The sequence below is a fragment of the Lethenteron reissneri genome, chromosome 23 (genome assembly GCF_015708825.2).
Source record: "Lethenteron reissneri isolate LAM-NWPU_2019-01 chromosome 23, ASM1570882v1, whole genome shotgun sequence".
Classification (NCBI taxonomy): Eukaryota; Metazoa; Chordata; class Hyperoartia; order Petromyzontiformes; family Petromyzontidae; genus Lethenteron; species Lethenteron reissneri.
The window spans coordinates 16,569,195-16,590,271 of record NC_083801.1 but is presented as its reverse complement, the minus strand read 5'-3'; the positions used below and the strand labels follow the sequence as shown (position 1 = coordinate 16,590,271).

The 21,077-nt window shown below is 43.7% G+C and overlaps 2 protein-coding genes across 6 annotated transcripts in view; both read left to right on the top strand.

The window, feature by feature from the left end:
- The window catches only part of TOPBP1 (DNA topoisomerase II binding protein 1), a 29,629-nt gene extending 25,628 nt beyond the window's left edge, over positions 1 to 4,001 (top strand). For all 5 annotated transcript variants that reach the window (XM_061557517.1, XM_061557519.1, XM_061557518.1 and 2 more), the window contains exons 27-29: positions 538 to 630; positions 1,756 to 1,917; positions 3,596 to 4,001. In XM_061557517.1, coding sequence (XP_061413501.1) covers positions 538 to 630; positions 1,756 to 1,917; positions 3,596 to 3,736 — 396 coding nt within the window. In that variant the 3' untranslated portion in view covers positions 3,737 to 4,001. The remainder of the gene's footprint in view (positions 1 to 537; positions 631 to 1,755; positions 1,918 to 3,595) is intronic.
- Positions 4,002 to 6,773: 2,772 nt separating this feature from the next.
- ARPC2 (actin related protein 2/3 complex subunit 2) lies at positions 6,774 to 21,077 on the top strand. Its single transcript, XM_061557515.1, has 10 exons — positions 6,774 to 6,989; positions 8,783 to 8,817; positions 9,112 to 9,224; positions 12,011 to 12,056; positions 14,695 to 14,881; positions 15,203 to 15,296; positions 16,518 to 16,644; positions 18,215 to 18,315; positions 19,563 to 19,663; positions 20,598 to 21,077. Exons 1-10 carry the CDS (start codon positions 6,916 to 6,918, stop codon positions 20,620 to 20,622), a joined length of 903 nt encoding a protein of 300 aa, XP_061413499.1. The 5' UTR covers positions 6,774 to 6,915; the 3' UTR covers positions 20,623 to 21,077.

Below are 21,077 nucleotides of genomic sequence, written 5' to 3'. Positions count from 1 at the left end.
CTCAAACCACTACTACTTCAACCATGATCGTAACCGTCACGTCCTAATCGCCAATGCTACAACCACCACCGTCATCTCCTTCATTACCTGTCTGTGAAAAATTATTGCCACTATCATTGTATCTAGGAAGCAGCCTAGATCTTGCATTGCTTATGCAGAGTAATAAAAATACAACAGGGTGCACGAAACATAATTGCTGTCCAAGCTGAAATGAAATGTTATGTTGCTCTGATGTGCATTATGTATGGTTATCCTATACTTTCCATTTTGTAGAGTACAGTATTACATATTATTTGACATCTTAGTTTTTCCCTTCGAGATGTTTTTAATAAAAGTGTGATTGTCACCTCATGGCTACTCTTGGCATGTAAGATAACATTCCACTTGCATTTCTGTAAAATGCATTCCTGTGTGGGATGCTTTATTAGTTGTTTTGTTTGGCCATGAATAACACTACATTCACAAAGCCACGCATTGTTTGATCATGATTTGGCACATCAATTGATACTAGATGAAACATGCCACTGTGTGTTGTAGGTCGGTGCGTTCGGTGGCTGGAAGGTGATCCTGAATATTGAACAGAGCAAAGAGTCAGGCTTCAGGAGGCTGCTGCAGTCGGGAGGCGCAGAGGTATGAAACCGTGAACTATTCATTGAATCCAAACAGCCTTGTCAAAGCAAAGTATGTTGAAGTATTCCATGCAATTGCATGTTTATCAAAGCAGTGATTAAATAAAGCCTTACATCCTGAAGCAATATGTTGATAACCAAGGATTGGTGGATACCGCTCTATGCCGAGGCACAGTGGAGATGGCAACAATAAAAAAACATTATTAAAAAGTGGCATCTGAGTAGAAGTCCCTTGTCATTTTCACCTGTAATGCACCTGAGCTTATCAGATCTCAGAAGCTAAGCAGGGTTGTACCAGGATAGTGCTTGGATGCATGACCACCATTCACAGCAGGTTGCTCTCTGGCAGTGCATAAACATCATCCTTTAATACAAGTAATTTAGTATATTTGGTATTCGTGCCATTACAGTACAAAGCTATCATGAAGGTGATATATTTACACATAGACTGCAGTAGTTTACAGCAGGAGGTGATGTTGCTTTGTATAATCTGAATTGAGTAATTTGCAGCTAATTTTCCATTTGGCAAAGTTAGCTATGACGCTCGCAAACAATGGCCTACTCATTTAGAATGACATCTCAGCATATTTAACGTCCACTTTGAAGCAGTGTCTATTTTGCAGTTAATACAACTACAGTTATAACTAGGGCCACCTGCTGGGTTCGAACCACAAACCTCTACAACAAGCAGCTGGGCCATTTCACCGACCTGTACTTATATGGCTCCACATCCTGGGCTCCGCCAACCTGCACTGACCAGTATGGTGCAGTATCGCCAAATAACTTCCATGACCCGCATAGCGTGGGGAGGCCCACACCTAGCAGGTCATGGGTTTGATCCCGATCCTGACGCCTGTTGTATATTTTGAGTTTGCATGTTTTCCGTTTGGACGTTTCTCCGGATCCTCCGATTCTCCCCTCCACATCTAGAAACATGCGTTTAAAAGTATTTGTCTGCTTTAAATTTCCACGTGATAAGCCACTTCGTTGAGCCAGCATTTGTGGCCAGGTCACGAATGAAAAAGAGCTATATATCTCAGTTGGCGTTACCTCGTAAAATAAAATAAAATGTAAATGTCTGTATATGTACATCTGAACAGTGGGAGCTGATTGTTGCATGTGGCAGGTGCTGTCGAGCGGGGAGGCCCAGGCACTAGAAGAGGCCACACATCTGTTTGTGGACGCGGCGCGATTGCGGTCGGAGGAGGTCCGCACTGGGCTGCTGCAGGCCGCGGCACGACATGTGCACTGCCTACGTCCCGAGTACATCGCTGACTTCCTCATCATGGCACGTGCCACACTCTTGGCCAATGTCACTTTCCTGGGAGAAATCCCAGATGGGTTGTTACTTTGATTCGGAGAAATATAATGTTTCACGTTTGTGAAATTAAATTGTATTACTGCAAACCAAACACCTGGCCTCACATGCCCATCTCATACCTACTATAATCACCCAGAAATGTCTGTCTTTAACGCTCGTGACGTCACTCCACATCGACCAGCCCGCCTCATTAATAGTCATGAGCAGGTGACGTCCTCCAAATGGACACCCCCCCCACCCCTCATTAATCATCATGAGCGGGTGACATCACTCAATATGTAATACTCCCCCCCCCCCCCTCACTAATAATCATGCGCAAGTGACGTCACTCCCCATCGAACAGCCCCCCTCATTAATAATGAGTAGGTGACGTCCTCCAAATGGACACCTCCCCCATTATTACCTACTGTGAGCCAAGAATGTCTGTGTGCAACACTCGTGACGTCACTCCACGTCGACCAGCCCCCCTAATTGATCATGAACAGGCTACGTCCTCCACATGGACCCCCCCCCACTCATTAATAATCATGAGCAGGTGACGTCCTCAAAATGGACACCCCCCCCCATTAATAATTATTAGCGGCTGACGTCATTTCACATGGGGGGCCGAGGCGTTTCCTCCCCCCTCCTCAGCGTCAACTTAAAACCCTCACTACAAAGGCAGAACCCTCACGGCACGCTGTTGAGACATCAAAGTAAAAAGGACGTTATGATGGACAAGGGATTATAACCTTAAAATGAAATAGGTCTGTGTCACCGCGCCCTTACAAATTGCACACGCATTAATGCAATGATTATCATGTCGCGGTCTTCTTTTCGCTTGCAAGTTTCAGATTTACTGCAATATACCCGTCCTTGGATGGGCAAAAGGCTAGTTAGTTTATATTTGTATTGATAAACATGCATTTCCAATATGAGAATAGGTTTTTCCCTTTTTTCTGGCAACAAAACAGGTGTTAAGATGTTAAAACACCAAACTGAAACCTTTTACAAGGAATCATGTCTGCATTAACCACAATATTTGTGGTCAGAATGCAAACAAAAATCATACTCTGATAATATATGCCTTGTCTTTGAAACTGATTGGTTCACACCAGAGACAGCTTTCTTTTGAGCCTCGTCTAAAACGGTGTTAGACCAGAGGACGCCTTATGGCGTTTTAACATCTTAACAACCTGTTTTGTTGCCAGAAAAAAGGGGAAAACCTATTCTCATATTTTGGTACTGGCAAAGGAGGTCCCATGATGTATTTCCAATGCTGATTTATACTTTATGCTTGGTTTGAAATAAAACATTTTCATTTTTAGTACATATGAACAACAGAAATAAACAAATAGCTATGTGATGGCCACCCAAACCGTATCGATTGAGGGAGTTGTTTGGCTATACTTCACCATGTTCAGTGCAGGTTGCAAAAGGAGGGCCTGGGACCGGTTCATATATTACTGTGGCTGGGAATTGTTGAGTTTATAGTGTGCTATACACTGCATCACTGCTAAACCCTAATTATCTATAATCATAGTTATATTTATGTACTATAGAGTGAACATCTGTCATGATATTAAAATGCATTTTTAAAGAAAAGGTAAACATGCCACTATAATTTAAAATATATTTATTGTTATGCTGTTTTTGTTGTGTGCAGGATTCCCCACCCACTCTGGAGCAGTATTACATCCCAGATGTGCCAGCACCACAAGCAGGCGAGGAATCTGGCCCCTCTACTGCCCGAAAACGAAAAGCCACAGATTCAGCATTGAAAGAAAAACGATCTCGACTCCAATGAACCCATCACCCTTCAGTTATTAACTGCTTCACTGTAATTGTTGTTTCTGTTGACATTGTGTTAAAAGAACAGCATTTTCTTGTTTAGGCAAACACCATAAACATCGATTTGTTGTGGAAAAGTAGTTATCCATATTAAATATGCAGCTTATAACTACTCTATATCTTATGCCTGGAAGTTATGCAGTGCATTGTACAGGTAAACTAGTAATTTTAAAACTGCTATTTTTTATTGTTTAATAAATGTAATTTTATGGAACGTTCAATTTTTACCCAATATTTTCAGAATAATAGTTGAGCTCTGCTGAAATTAAGGCCATTTTATTGTAGTTCCGCTTTGGGTGTTAGCCACACATGATATGAAACTGCTTTATACAAATGTAATCAGATAACATGGGGCCATACACACAACATGTCGCCGCATTCACCTCCCAGCTTCTGCCCTTCGTGTCATTCACGGCAAGCTGCATGGCCAGCTCGCTACTCAGTCCCAACCCCTGGAGGTGACAGCCTGCTGCAGCCATGAGAACACGAGCCTCCCCCTCGTTCTCCAGCCGGCAGGTACTCCCGATTTGGAGAATCTGCCCTACTGGCTCATCCTCTGGGAAGGCAAGTCGCTTGTCCAAACAGCTACAGCAAGCTGTTCCTGCACCAGGCACGAAGGGAGTCTTGGCCCAGTCTCCCCACGGTAATTGTTGCAGTCGGCTGTCTTCCCCAGATCCAGTTTGGGGGTACAGAGCCCGATCATAATGCAACAGTCACCGCGTGGAGCGCCTTGTCATATCCTCCCCATCGGCCTTCAGCAGTTTGGCTGTGATGCTGCACACCCCAGCCACCTTTCACCACTTCAGCTTTCCTACCACTCACCAAACCTTGTCCAGAGATGGAGCGGCTCCAAAATCAGGGGATTGGCAGCCTTTGACGCAGCATCAGGCACATCCGGCTTCACAACCGGAGAGGAGGCAGTGAGGATCTGCTCAAAGTACCTGGCCCACAGCCCTACACTCTCCAGGATCTGAAACAGATCCATCAGTCACCTTCAGTGAGGCCCCTCGTAGTTTGGGTTAAGAGTGGAGGTGTTTGAGGGCCTGATAGGCTGGTCTGGAGTCACTCGTGTCCTGATGGATTGATGACATCAGGTCCCCAACCAAATGTTCCCTGTCCCTTCTCCCTATCCCTTCACAATAAGATTCTCAATTGATGCATCAGCTGCCTGTGCAAGCTGGAGTTAACTTCTGGCCGGGTGCTGCCACCGCTGTGGTCTGCAGTCGCTGCGACGAGATGAGACCCCGCCTTGACCTCTACTTAACTCCAGCAGATCCACTGACTGTCTCTGAGGTCCCCCACTTAAAGACTTCCCACATCTACTCTGGATTATCAAGAGTAGCGAGAGCATCAACCTGATTCGAGACCTCGGCAGCATATGTCTCTGCGCTTCCCTTATCCTGGAGTTTCTTGAGGTCCAGCGCTTCAACACTGCACCTCAAGATCCTCTGGGACTTTCGGCAGATGTTGAGGTCTGCTGTCAGCAGCCTATGCTCAGTATTGAGGAAAACCGCACTCCTGAACAACCCTGCAATTTTGCAGGAGCTTCCAGCAGGTGACCACAAGAACGTGATCTATCTCCTGCATTGCTGGCATTCGAGATCCATGTCCAGCAATGCAGGTCAGGCCTTTGGAACAACGACCCCTCAGCTCCCCTCCACTGGGGCCCTTTGACAGCTGGGCTAGGGGGGGAAGCAAGAACGCACTGCATCCCTGGCCACTGGTCCTGCAGGTCTTTGTCAGAGCATTAGTGGGGAGGGTCCTCCTTTCACATGGCTCGGTCACAACCCACGCCATGGATGGTGGTATTAGTTTGTGTTTTAAGATATTAAAACAAGTCAGGTGACTCACGAGAAGGCTATCATCTTCCACCCAGGAGACCAAAACTTCCTGTATAAGGTTGTAAGTGGCCTATTGAATGTTACAACAACAATTATGTGAGTGATCTATTCCATTAAAATGTGACTGAAAATCCCATATGACATTTCAATGATGCTTTGAGTGAACCATCTCATGACTGATTCGTGCAAATTTGCAGTGTTGTGGACTTGTGGACACCCTGATGCTGTGATATTAATGTGCCTGTTTTCACAGGTATCTCTCCACCCTCTCACTTCAACCCCACATGCTCCTTTTCTGCCACTTCACGAAATAAGCCGAATTCTGTTGACAACACATAAATCTTAGTTTCTTGACATATAACATTTGGCATATAATTTATAGTTGTGTGCATTACATTGCAAATGTAGTGTTTATATGTAATAATTAGTGCTTGTATTTGTAGTAATGTATTACCATATAGGGGATATGCACAAGAATCATATACATTCTTTAGTGTATGTGAAATATTTCGGTATTGTGTTTAAAAGTTAAAGGTTGCAAATGCAATAAATAAAAGTTTTTTTTAAATGTCCCCTCATTGATAATGTCCAGCTAATGTACATAGGCTTTCGCGACCACTATTCATAATAAAGGTTTTTGGGTTAGATCGCGTAAGTATAAATGTGTCGTAACCCTCCACCACCCGACACAGGCAGTAAGGTTTGTCACGTAAACAACGCGCCAATTAGTTACTTCAGCCCACATTTTCCAGATGTTCGATGTAATTACCAGCGAAACGTACTGTCGGGTGGTGGAGGGTTACGACACATTTATACTTACGCGATCTAACCCAAAAACCTTTATAATGAATATTGGTCGCGAAAGCATATGTGTTCAATATAGAGCTACTGCAGTATGTATATTTGGAGTTTGCGTGTCTCTCTCCCCGTGGTCGCGTGAATTTTTCTCCGGGTCCTCCGGTTTCTCCCCTCCACATTTAGAATCAACATCACGCCATTCACGCGTTTGGATGATTTGGTCGCTAGAAATGTCCACACGATAAACCACTTTGTTGGGCTACATTTATTGTTGTAACGTTGAACGGTTCATCTCAATGAGCTCACCACCTCCGGTTGCGTCACACCCACGTGCGTGCCCACACTTCCGGGTCCGTACTTCCGGGTTTCTCATCGTAGCCCCTCCCCCTCCGAGCTGAAGCGGGAGAGAGTTTAATGCTCAATCCGAGCTGCAGTTCATAACACCGTTTATAACAACGAATTGGAATAATAATAACAACAACTACACAGCGACATCATGATCCTCTTAGAAATCAACAACAGAATTATCGAGGAGACGCTGACTCTAAAGTTTGACAATGCGCTGGCCGGGTAGGTGCGGAGCGAGCGGTGTGGCCTAGTTGCTTTGGTCCCAGGCCTCTGGCCGCGGCGGACGTTTAAACCGCACAATCTTTAACCCTCTCGCTTTTGAGTGTAAACAAAACAAACTCTGCTGCTTCGATTAAAACGACGTTTAAACATTACACGGCGAGGTGCGATGTATCTGATGCGAGTTGGTGGTGTGCGTCGTTGATCGCGGCCGTGTTGTTCTTAGGGCGTCGCCCCCCCCCACCCCTACCTTGGCCTAATCGTGTGGATGTATGTTGTTAGTTGCAGTTTTAAATGTGTTTAATGCCACTGGGTGTTTTGTGTTTGTTTTTTTTTAGCAGTTGCTATTAAAGTGATAAACGCATGTTTCTTGATTCAACACGGGAGAGATGTGAGGAACTGGGGGGAGCGTTTTTTGTCAGGAAGCGAACGCAAATCCCCGATGGGTATTGACCGTCACTAAGAACGGGGGGTGATGTAGGCAGGTTATTCACACAGCACAGGCGCCTTCCACACCAACATCGCAAGTCTAACGAGGCACATGTACACGTTTACACACCAGCACGTACGGTGGATGAGCGGAACGCGTGTTTCCTTGTACATATTTGACCGCTATAAGCATGGCTTTTTTTTACTTGCGTGTAGTATTTTTACAGCACATCCGATTCGCACGGTTGGCAACGTACGGTGCGAACGAAGTTCATCATACGTTTAGTACTGTACTGTAATTCGTATATACTGTAAATAATTTGTCCGCCTTGATGAGGGAGAAATGATCATTAACGACTAACTACAACCTTTCGCCGGTGACGGTGCATGCAAGTTAAGTTAGTGCGTCAAACCACTGACATTTTACATGCATAAGCCGCTTTAATGTGCATTTTGTTACGGAACAAAATGCACATTGAGACATTGAATTTCAGAAAATTAAGTGTGCTTGGACAGGACACATCATGGCTAGAAGGTTCAATGGCCAATGGATGAGACTGGTAATATACTTGCATCCATTGGGAAAGACAACGTACCGGAATGGATGTCCACCGTGGAGAAAGAGGGATGAGATCGGTTCATATTCACGAGAGAGAGATGAATTATAGCATCGCAGTCATGTGCGATGGCGATTACTATGACTCATTATTATAATACTACACACATCCTGGCATCTGTGTTGTCATCGTGTGTGTTGATGTTATTTTCTGCATATCTTGAGTGATGTAGCTGGGTTGGGCTTGCTCCTGGCTCAACCTGCCTGTAGTTCGGTCATGAATTTGACCATGTTCAGAGTTAATCGTGCTCCGGTGTGCTAGTGAACATTTATTGACTTAACGTGCATTCAAATGCACGAATGTGCTCATGGCACTGCGTTGCCCGTTCAACATCCTCTGCAGGCCTCTAGAATGCATTTTTTCTTTCACAGCACTCCTGCCAATTCTGTATCCGTATCCATTTCAAGGCATGCCTTGATGCTATCATGCAGGCTGTGGTGTGAAATTAGTGTACCTCGATGACTGGCATGCATAGCACTGCTCTGGAATTAATTTTGCCGAGGAAGTTGTAAGGGGCCTCTGTGAGTGTGAACTTTTGCCTGATGATGCGAGCGAGATCTATCTTATTGAAATGTGACTGAAAAGTCCGTAATGATAGGAGTGAAATGTCAATGATGCTACGAGTGAACTCATTGCTATGTGATTCGTGCTGATGTGCAGTTGCACGGACACCCCTGATGCTGTGATATTAACGTTCTTTTTTGTGCCCCCACCCCTATCGCACATGTCGTTTTTTCTGCCACTTCACAGAAATAAGCCAGATTCTGTTGACATCACATTTGCAGGTACTGTACTGTATACAACGTTTCGTTAAGCATAGTTCCGTGACACTACTTATTTAGGAATATATTTGAAAGTTGTGTGCATTAATTCAAAACAACACTGAATAATTGTTTTTACAAAATTGTATTACCTGTTAACAATGACATTTGTTTACATTCACATAATAGAGAATTCACATGATAATTGACACATTTTTTGTGCTGAGCAGTGGTTTTATATGTAAGCCCTAGCAACCATTCCTGTTAAGAGTGGACTGTGTTTGAGCTGCTTTACCACCTGTGCTGTATCTCCACCAGACTTTGATGGGGTTCTCTACCACATATCCAACCCTGGTGGTGACAAGTCTAAAGTAATGGTCAGCATCTCCCTCAAGTTCTACGCTGAGCTGCAGAAGTATGATGCTGACAAGGTGATGTGGCCACATTCTTTCCGTAGTCATGTTACCAGTTACTGCATGCATGGTAATACTGAATATAAATACAAACAATGTTTGTTCCGTTTTTATGCTTTGGTACTTATCAAAATGTAAGAAATTTGGAGGGTGTGAATTTTGGTAGTTTTTGTTTACTGATTTCAGACATGGTTGTCAACCAAGAAACAGATTAAATATCTACACATTTCTCAAATGTCTAAGTCAAATAATTGTATTAAAGAATTAATACAAGTAAACAAACAGATCACCGATGCTGTTAAGGCAAAATCAATTAAGTGGAAATGGGCAGGGACATGTTGAGAGAACAACGGACGAGATGCACGAAATTTGCTTTAAAGTGGCAACCAAGAGCAGGAAAAGAAGCAAGGGAAGACAGCTGAAGAGACATCAAAGAATTCAGAAGCCACTACTGAACAATAAAAAGTTAGGGAAGGAACCCATAGAATAAAATGGGGAGGCCTTTTCTCACTCGAGGGACATTACAGGCTGACAGCAACAACATATCCAAATGTACAAGGGCGAGCTCAAATAATGAGTTATTTATAAATCTACTATTTACTTCTTACAATTGTGAAGCTCTTATTTTAAATGTAATCTTTAATTTGCCAAACGTATGCTGTTTACATAATTGCATTATCTTTTTATGTTTGATTCACTACTTGTTACAGCATTGCATTCTGATGTAAGTCACCGACTGCATCCTTTAAAGAGGGATGTGAAAATTTAAGAACAGCCCATATAAGGGCATTGTTATCTGACTGCCAGCACATGGGATGATGACGCCCAGAACAGGAACCTCCCCTCCAGCAGTGGTCACGTTGTGGCTAAGAGGCCGAGAGCAGTGGCGATTGGGAGGAACTCCTTTGTGATTTTCATTGCAACCAATTTGCTGGTCTTACTCTGACATCCTGTTGTGAACAGAATACTTGAATTAAGTTTTCATGTACTGACTATTCTTGATGATGTATTTTTGATCTGTAGTGCTGGTGTTAATGTAACACATGTGCGGTATTAATGTGCACATTTATGCACTTTGGGGAGTTTTAATGTTTTGCAGCCTTGTACAGCATTCATGTCCTCTTAGCTTGGAAAACGTAAAAACATGCACGGTTCAATGCACTTGAATCTGAATTTACTCTTAGGTTTTTTCGGTAAAGTCACGTAGGTAGAAAATTAAAATTAATAAAGTAAAATAAAAATAAAATAAAAATCACGACGTTTCGGAGGCAACACAAGCCTCCGTCTTCAGGTGGAACCGTCACAGCACGATACAGCTTGATACAGCTATCGTGCTGTGACGGTTCCACCTTGTGTTGCCTCCGAAACGTCGTGATTTTTATTTTATTTTTCATTTTACTTTTATTAATTTTAATTTTTTACCTACGTGACTTTACCGAAAAAACCTAAGAATATGAATCCTTGCAGTCACGAAAGCTTCAAATCTAGAACTGAATTAATCATTTGTTTTCCACAGATGTTCAACACAAAGGGGGTTATTCATTGGGTATTATGCATTGGAGCCTGTTGCAGAGGAGCAGAGGGGGGTTAATCGCAACTGCAGTGACAATTTTTTGGGCACTAAGGTCATGTTTCGGTGATATTCATTGACAAAGTTATAAATAGAAAGAAATTACAGTACAGGTTCAAGGTAATATTAATGCTCACATTTATTTTTACCAAATGCGTGTGTCCACATATGTGTAACCCTGTGGGCATAGTGATCTGCACACAGCAGTGCGTTCCATATAACCCGGTTTCTAATGTATGTTTAACTTCTTTCACACTCAGTTTAACACGTAGGCTTTCGCGACCAATGTTATTCATAATCAACGTTTTTGGGTTTAGATCGCGTTATTTATAAATGTGTCGTAACCCTCCACCACCCGACACGGCCAATCAGTAAAAATGTGTCACGTTGACAAAGACAAATAGTTCACTGCTTTAGCTCACCGGTGTGTCTGGCGAATTGCCCGATGATGCTGGATGCAATTACCAGCGAAACGTCGTACTCAAATTGTAAATGTTGTGGCTTCAACACACCGGTGGGCTAAAGCAGTGAACTATTTGTCTTTGTCAACGTGACACATTTTTACTGATTGGCCTGTGTCGGGTGGTGGAGGGTTACGACACATTTATAAATAACGCGATCTAAACCCAAAAACGTTGATTATGAATTCTTTCACACTGTACGTAGCCAACCGTGCTAATCGGAGGTGAACATAGCCATTGGCCCTTGATATTTGACCCTGTGTTAGACCTCTAGGATGAGAGCTCCACTCATCGTGTCGATCATTAAAAGTTATTTGACCATGCTTCACCTCGCTGGTCAGTCAGTGTGGCTTGGTGAAAGCAAAGAGCATAGATGAGAGTATGGGAAGTACTGTGCAACAATGTATATTTATGCAGTGCCTTGTGTTGCCAACCACAGCCCAACAGCCACCAATGACAAACTGTTTGTGCATTCATGGTGGTCTCACATCCAAGCACTAGCCAGGCTTAATTCTGCTAAGCTTGCGAGATATGATAATATCCGGCACATTCATGTGATTTGCCCGAAGACCCATAAGTATGACTCAGTCTTAAATAGGTACGTGGTGCATGCAGCATACGAGCAGCAATAATGGAGAGATACAAGAGTGGCCATGTGCGGTGCTGGTCATGCCACTCCATTGTTGTATGCTGTGCCTCCACCTTTCATAGGTGCTCACTAACAGCCCTTGCCCTGTTTGCAAGACTAACTGGGGGATCTTTTTGTTCTGCAGCTGCTGAAAAGGGAGTACGGCAGCTACTTGGTGGAGCCGGAATCGGGTGAGCTCAACCTGCATCCACCCGCGTGTTGTGCTCTCCACCAGACTCGTAGAACTGTGAAGACGGGATTGTTTTGGCATAAATAAACAAAACACAGCAGTGAAGCAGAAATAGAATGTTATGGGAAGCCCGAGCACTACTATGTTTACGTGAATATGTACATCCCCTTTTGTCAATCCACTGCTGAATGAGGGCCTCCCCCACACCGTGTGGGTCATGGGGTTCTTTTTTACCATACATCACCGCCACTAGTTGGTGAAGGCAGGGAGTGCAGTAGAACAACGGATATTACTGCATTGCCCTCTCAACGTAGCCATGCAGCGGCGGAACACCTATTTGTGATTGGTCGCCCATCCATACGCTATCCAGGCTAAAATCCCTGCTTAGCCTAATTAATCTAAACATGCCTTTAGATTTTTCAGATTATTTTGTTGCCCTAAATTTCTTCGTGATAAGCCACTTCGTTGAGCTATCATTTGTGGCCAGGTCACTTCTGAAAAAGAAGCTTGCAGCTCAGTGGGTTTTATCTTGTGAGATAAAAATAAAATCTTTTTTTGGAAAGTGATTATCTTACCTTTCCTATACTTCGCACACCTATCATGTTTTTGTATTGTTTGTTGTAACGTTCTGACCTGCCCCCCTACTGTGAAAGAGAGCATTTATAGCTCATAGGATTCCTCCAGTATAAGTAAATATCCTGATTCTGAGATCTAAAGAGAAGGGGTGTGAGTTCTGCGTAATGTGGTCATAGGCACTAGACACTGTATACATGCTGCACTACAGTGTACGCCCTGCACAATTTCAGGTGGTGTTCCCAGAGCCACGAATGAGTATGGCACGTCCTCGTGGGGCACTCCAACACAAACCCTGATGACCAGCGTGACATTTAGATTAGTTTTCCACACACTAGTTTCCATGCACTCTGTTTTGTTGGTTATCATTGAACAGTATATTGCAGTACACCTTTGGTTTTTTCGGTAAAGTCACGTAGTTAGTATGTTGCTGATTCATTGATGGGATTTTTTTCCGCACATATTTTGTATATAACAAGTGTAATTTACCATTATTATAGTTGTGCCATTCCAAAAAAAATGTATAAAGGTGCGGCGTTTCAGTGGGTTGTAGCCTGCACCGCATACGTGCCTGTCACCCACCTTCTAAATTACTTTTTGTGCCCTGCCTTAGCCTTGGGCTTGCAACTGCCACACGGCATATATAATAGTTGTTGGTAGATGCTGGGAAAATTCCTTTTTCATTCAGCTGAAAGCAAGCTAACCTTACTCATACCCTTAAACAGTGTTGCAAAGGAAAGTGCACTTTTGCTGTTTGCTGCAGTTAGCACCTTTGGCGTAAGTTTGTGAATGGCTTTAATGCACGTGTCGAAAACCAGCAGGACAATTACGGAACAGTGTGCACTGGTCACTGTGTGCAGTGTAACTATGTGTAACTATGTGCAGTGTGTATGCCTACCAAATTAAACACAGGACTGTGGTTCATTGCCTAGGTGACCAGGGCAGATGTGATGACCATAACATAAGGGAGAGCAGTAGGTGGTACGATCAAGAATTCGCTCTGAGCAAAGTGCTCTTTTACAAACTGGAAAAAAATACTCCGGCTTGCTATGTTAAGGAGTCAATCATCGGCTTGTGTCGGGCTTTGATTGCGACAGGTTGCACAGCAGATGTGTACATTAAGTTGCACAAGTAGCATATGTCATAATTTGTGGTAGTCTTACTATTCTTAGAGTAAGTCGGGTACTTGTCGTACGTTTCACCACTTAGATCCCTGTAAGAGTTTCTGCGAGTTGGAACATTGCATTGCACAACATTGGCTTAGTTGGCTTAGTACTTAACGTTAACTAAAGGAATATTGCAGAAATGAAAAATGCGTTGAAATTAAATTGCAGAAGGGAAACTTTTTTTTCCACCGATCCTCATTTACAAACACAATGCAGTACTTTACAAGGTTCCTCGTTGGTAAAAAAAAAAATAACGTTCAGCGGAATCCCCATGTGAGCATTCATAGTCTACATGTTACTGCAGAAATACATCGTGGAAAAATGCTCTTATTGGACATTACCAAATTAAAACACATATTCTTATATTTACATGTATTATGTGCTTTTCAGGCTTGACATTTAATTAAAACACTGGATGAGAGATGTTACACTGCAAAACTGCAATGTATGCACAGCGGTGCTGATTTTAATGTGCCAGCATATGCCGCATGTCTCTACATGGTCTGTAGCACATTCTGGCCACATCTGTGGAAGGTTATTTTACTGAAAACTCCAATTAAAAACCACATGTGTAAAAATGCGAGATGGGCTGGGATTTCATTTGAAATATCTATTCATTGATTATTCATCTTTTCTTGTAAAATGCGGTCTATTATGCAAGAGGTCTGTCTGTGTTTGACAGACTTTAATCCAGCCAGTGGTAATTAGTCAACCAAGATGCATTAAACAGATTTTGTACTTAACCTCACTTATCTACTCCAAACTCTCACTTTCACTGTGCACTCTGGAAAACATTAAACATGAATCTGCCATGGATATAATTGTTTTAAAAATTGTTCCTCATCAGCGTTTTTTTAATGTTTTGGGAATGGCGTGTTGACATGGCCATGGTGTGTTCAGGCTACAATGTGTCGCTGCTGTACGACCTGGACAACGTGTCGGCCAACAAGGCAGAGGACATCTCCCGTGCCGGCCTGCTCAAGAGGAACTGTTTCGCCTCTGTCTTCGAGAAGTACTTCGAGTTCCAGGAGAAGGGCATGGAGGGAGAGAACCGCGCCGTCATCCACTACCGCGATGACGAGACCATGTGCGTGCACTCGTAGGACGGCGTAAAAAATGTGCTGCGTGCAATTTGTGGCATGGAATGGGTTAATACCTGGATTTTTTTTATAGACGCCTCATACAGTAGTGGTACAGGCAGAAAAATACGTTACCGCCATCAATGTGAAACTTGACCTGCCTTGCATCAAACTGCAATGAATGAATGAGTGGATTCCTTGAGATCCCGATTAAGAGCCTGCTGCAATTGTATTGCTTTTATAAGTAAGACCTAGGTAGTCGAGTTACCAGCGCCTCCTGCACGGCTCACGCTGACTTGAAGGACGATTGGTCTTTCGTGTCCTCCCAGGTACGTGGAGGCCAAGCGTGATCGTGTGACCGTCGTGTTCAGCACCGTGTTCAAGGATGACGACGATGTGGTCATCGGCAAGGTGTTCATGCAGGTGAGTGCAGGGCAAGCGCTCTTATTTTTACATACTTTTGAGTGTCTCGTGTGCATTTGAAGCATTGGTTTGTTCTTGGCAGCAGTGGTTTGTGATTTTTGTGTATAAAGGTCACTAAGGTAAGTTGCATTAGAATGCGCAAGTTCTTGAGAAACATTCATAAGATATGCCGTACATACATACCAGGGAGGCATTTTTTTGTTAAACTTATGAAGCCGGGTGAAAATGCCAAGCGCTGTCTGTCAAGTCTTGTGTTTTTTGATTGAAAGCGAGTGTTGAAGCAAGAGTTTTATAACCATATTTGGAAGCGTGTGTTGTACAACTGAGAATGATGATGTGAAAAATGTTGCACGTTCAGTGTATGCGGCTGTGAGGCACACCCTGCCCAGGGCTAATGTATTCACCTTGCCTGGCAGTGCACACACCGGCTGTCGGTGAGAGAGCGCTTTGGCCCAAGCACCACGGCCGATCACAGCGGTACACAAGCAGATAATTTAGTATAATGTTAACACTTGTCGCAGATAAATTATAAAATTAAATTAATTCACGAGTAATTGTTAGTATACGGTAGTTTGTATCTGTTTTTCTCCTGTGAGGTCCTTGATGCCTATTAAGAAGTCAGGTCAGGTTAACACAGTTACTTCCTGGAGCTTTAATTTTACTTCCTGGATCTTGCTGATGGTTGACATCGTGTAAAAAAAACATATCTACTCACAAAATTTTGAACTTGCTGGTCAGCTGAAACAAAAAATTAATTGGCACATTTAAAGCTAGTACACATGACAGTTTTTGTTTTGCTGTGTTTGGTGGTGGAGGGCCTTACCGGCACAAAGTTGATAAGAACAATTTGTGGCATAACTCAACAATCTTTTATGAGATGGAAAAAATGAAAATAGCACAAGTAAAATCTTGCTGATAAGGATGTCGGTAAGTTGGAAGGAGTTTTAGTAAAGTTATGTTTGGGGGGTTTTGAGGTGTATAGTTAAATTAATGTGATAACGATCCTTTTAGGAACTCGTTTTGTGCACAGTTTATTACCCACCCTCGGTGACAGGCAGGTATGTGCAGGACTCTCCTTCGTCGGCATGCGCCGAGGGCCCTTTGCAGGGCTTGGGTGTGCTCTCTGGGTTTGCCCATGTGGGCGGTACAGTGGGTGTGTCCACGTACACCCCCCTTCCCGTGCATTCACCGGTACGTGCCCCTGCGTGTGTTGGTGGGCAGGAATTCAAGGAGGGGAGGCGTGCCAGCCAGACGGCCCCACAGGTGCTTTTCAACCACCGCGACCCTCCCTTGGAGCTCAAGGACACCGATGCTGCCGTGGGCGACAACATCGGCTACATCACCTTTGGTGAGCAACCACCCGTCAAAGTGGTCGGCGGACACAGCTGCAGCCCAAAGTGGGCATGCACATGTGATCGCCAACAAGTACGAAGTGAATCTCACTCTGAGCCCACGTAACGCATTTGGGCTACAGCACCTTTTGATGAGGAGCCCCATCAAAGTGATTGGCGTGCGCAGCGTCAGCCCAGAATAATCGGTGGACACAGTCGCAGCCCAAAGTGATCAGCGCAAAGTGTGATCCCTGCACACAGTCCCACCCCGAAGTTGAGAAGTGCACACATTCCCAGACCAGGGTCATCAGTGCACACAGATGCCCCAGTGGCCATGCAGTGAGAATCACACTTACCACAAGTAACACATTTCTGTCCTTGCAGAGTTTTGAGTCACTGAAGACTGTAACAAATTGATTATAGTTTTGGGTTTCCAAACCCTTAGAGAAATAAAATGTGGTTGGGGCATAACATATGAAATCCTTTTATTCTGTATTAACTGTTCACATCCATCTGAAAATGTCCCACTGTGAACTATTCAGAGCATCTTGATGGTTCGTTTGCTGTCTGTGCCTCCACAATTTAGTAACTATGCACGAAAACAGTTTTTCACTTTGACCTGTATTGCAGGTGTGAGGCTACAGTATTATAAAAAGAGCAGTTTTTGGTTATTTGAGCTTTCTAATACCTGCCGTCCAGATGCCACGTTGCTTCTATTGTAACAATCACAGACAGCACTGCGGTGTTAACATTGCTGCACCGATATGACAGACGTTGTAAACTAATCTTTTCCTTTGCAAACCTGCAAAGTTTTCAATCCATCATGTGCACTGGCAGTGCTGCTTCATTGTGACACTTCTTACTGCAGATTTACTGGAGCTGGTATTTTCTTTCTCAACTTTGCATTTCAAATGACCTTGCCATAACCGGTTCTGTTGCCGCAGTGCCTGAGCTTGCCTTGTTTAGCTGCCACACCACAGGGAGGGGCCTGGCTCGCCAGAAACCGAACTCGGTGATCGTGCACTTGACTCCGCTGAATAAGGGAGTCGACTGTAGAGCACAAAAAAAACGTCTCAAAAATGTCAAAGAAAATAAGTTACCGTGTGTGTACAACACACAGCAGTCGCCAACGCAACTGCGGCACAGTTTTCTTTTACCTTTGTCCCTTTGTGAATTGGAAGTTTGTGTTTTTAGTGTGGCGATTGTAATGCGTTGTGCTTGCAGTGGCTCAGAGTATTGGGCCCACATCGCTAACATCCTTGGTTCTAGTCTTGCATTTCAGTTTCCTGTGATGGCACAAAAAAGGCATTGTGCATACTTTGAAAAAATGTACAAACCAACGAAATACCCATGGTGCATTCAACAATTGATTATGTTAATTTCCTTCAAATGTTTACTTGCACTGTGATGTCCATGTCTATGTTTTCAAAATGTGCTTCATGTTCTAGCTTGCCTTTGCTCAGTTGGGTGAAGTGGTGGGTTAAAGTCTATTGAGGGACTCATTTATCCTGGTGTATTTTGACAAATTGGATTGACTGCTAAATGGTTGGTTCAGGGCTTGGGTCTGTGCCTCCCTTGTGCCTGCAGTGCTGTTCCCGCGTCACACCAACGCCAAGGCCCGCGACAACACCATCAACCTGATACACACTTTCCGTGACTATCTGCACTACCACATCAAGTGCTCCAAGGTTCGCCTTCAGCATTTGCTCGCCGTGCACTATCAGCCTTTGTAGCTTGTCAATTGTGCCCTTGCACTCGATAATTTAACCTTATGGCGGTACCCCAGGGTACCATGGTACCCCGGCTCTCGCATTATGTTAGTGATGCAGTCATTTTTAGTCTGTTGATGGTCGGCGATGCGGCATTCGACTCATCTCGACGAGCTGTACACGGTGCACTACGGTGCGTACGAGCGTTCAGGGTTTCAGCGCAATCGTCCTCGCTGCGTTTCGACGTCGCGGAGAGTAACACTGATTTCGGATTGATTGGTACCCCAGTCGCAGAGTTAAGTACACGCCTGGAAAAAATAGTGTCCCAGAAATAAAATATTTAATTGCCTCGGCCATTTTGTAGTATTTGGGACCCTGGGGTACCGCCATGAGGATCAAATGAATTCCTGCTGCATGCAAGAGAAACTCGTTCAACTTGATGTAGCATTTTTGTACTAACACTATTTTGTGAGGAATATGTTCCAACGCTTCCCCGCCTCGTGTAAATAAAAGTGTTGAATATGTTGTGAACACAAAGTATACTAATTGTCTGAGGCATCCAAGAGTCGTAGTCATAAGTGAGTGCACTGATGGTTGCATTATCAAAAAATGCTTTTTTGACAACTTTGACAACACAGTGCAAGGGACTCATCGAAATGTATCGGCACAGTCAGAATGTCTTGGTTTTTTGTAACTAGTTTGGATAAACTATGACAATTCAAAGCTATCATTTTTTTATATTTGGCACAGTGATAAGACCCTTGGGAAAGTTCAGATGTACTGGCTGCATAACCAAAAGTTCACACTGTGGTTAGTGGTGGAAGGTAAAAAATAATGTAAATGTTTTTTTCATTTTGCTCACATTTATCATCTGTTTTGCAAGGATACCCATAGTTTCCGCAGCTCTCTGTGTGCTCTGGCTTTGAAGTGACTGAAACGGCAAAGTGACAGTTTAATGGCCGCAGGAGGTGTAGGTACGCCGATTTGACAGACATCCTTGATCATACTGTCAAAGGGAAATTAATGCAGGTGGTGCGGTCGTGAGAGGGGAGGTATCGACGTGCTACGGCAGGCCGGGCAAGCAGGGCTGTCCTGTAGGGGGTGGATGTTACGCACGAATCTGCGCTCAACTTCATGTTTGCACTCGCCCCATCCCAAGTCGTTCGTCTCCCCTCTCTCCCCTCTTTCCTCTCTCTCCCGCGTCTCCCTTTACTCTGCCCCACCAGGCCTACATCCACACTCGCATGCGTGCCAAGACCTCCGACTTCCTGAAGGTTCTCAACCGCGCCCGGCCTGATGCCGAGAAGAAGGAGATGAAGACCATGTCGTGAGTTTTGTGTTTTTGAGTACCAAGTCCAGACATCCCATTGTGTTTATCTCTGTGGTTTACAAGACAAGGAGCATATGAATCAGTCAAAGCAAAGCAGAGGGATATAAGTGGCTAGGGGAGATGGGCCACGCTGTTGGAGGATGTTGCATTGTTGAAAAAAAAAAATGTACATGCTTTAAGAAATGGTTCAGGTGGGGTGATATGGTATGCAACAAAACATCATAGCCTTGAATGACCTAGTATTTGGGAAAAATAGGCAGTGTCAAAAAAATGTGTATTCAGCTTGAGGATTTTGCTGCTAAGCTTGCAGGCATCTGGGCATACACCGGTGTACTTGACTGCCCTCGGTTCACTGCTTTCTTGCAGATCTATTACCACCTTTTTTTATAGCTTTTTAATTTTTTTTCACATGACAGCCGTACCGTGGTATTTACCTTGTGGCAGTTTTCAAGTTTTATTGCAAACCAAATAAATAAATTATCAGCCATTGGTGGGCTAAGGCCTCCCTATGCTATTGCCAGCCCCCACAATCCTGTGATTGCAAAATCCATCTTACTCCTGCAAATCATTGTAATAAAACTATGTACCTTACGATGAACGTTTTTTCATCGGTGCATATTATTTGCTTTGGCATACCAGTCAAAAAAGGGAAACTTCACAAACAGGATACAAGCTGAAAAACATAAAAAGCATGGAGAGATGCAGGCTTAGAATTGCACAAGAGACAGAGAAACACGTGAATCAGAGAAGAAACACAAGTCAGAGACGCATTGACTGTTCAGGAAAGTAAAAGGGTGCTTGGGCAAAACATTTTGCTGGAAGAGATCATGACCCGTGACCCATGGATATCCGATAACGATCATTTTGAGAAAAATTCTCCAACAAGATCAGTTTGAATGTGCGCAAGTGACATTACCTTTTTGTTTTTCAGCGGCAAGACATTTGCGACGCGCTAGCTGGGAGCTACAGGGGAGCAGCTGGGAGCCACAGGGGAGCAGCTGGGAGCTGAGGGCCCAGGCACGCTTCAGCAGCCTCAAAGACAGACACCTGCACATGTTGAACACATCTTCATTAGATGCCCATTCCTTTTCCTTGCCCTTCATGAAATGTATCCAAATGTTCTTTTGTTCCTATAATTGCTTTTTTATATTGTATGTCAATCATGTGCATGTAAATGGAAATCTATACAAAAAAATGATGCAATTTATTCCTGCCTGGTTTGTGTTTTCATTCTAATTTCTAAATGTGGGGAATTTGCTCATTTCTTAAGTGAGTTGATTTGGATTCATCACAATTACACTGCCCCATCAAATGTTAATGCCAGGCCTTTGAATGACTTTCCACTTGTATTAACATTGACAGTAACGGTACTTGTGAACCAAAATTGCTCTCAAATAAAACCATATTGTTA

Bases quoted from the DNA above. Each gene is read 5' to 3' on its own strand.
- ARPC2 (XM_061557515.1), top strand. From the start codon at position 6,916: ATGATCCTCTTAGAAATCAACAACAGAATTATCGAGGAGACGCTGACT. The intron at 8,818-9,111 runs GTACTGTACTGT...TATCTCCACCAG, and splicing joins TGTTGACATCACATTTGCAG to ACTTTGATGGGGTTCTCTAC. The intron at 14,882-15,202 runs GTGCGTGCACTC...GTGTCCTCCCAG, and splicing joins TACCGCGATGACGAGACCAT to GTACGTGGAGGCCAAGCGTG.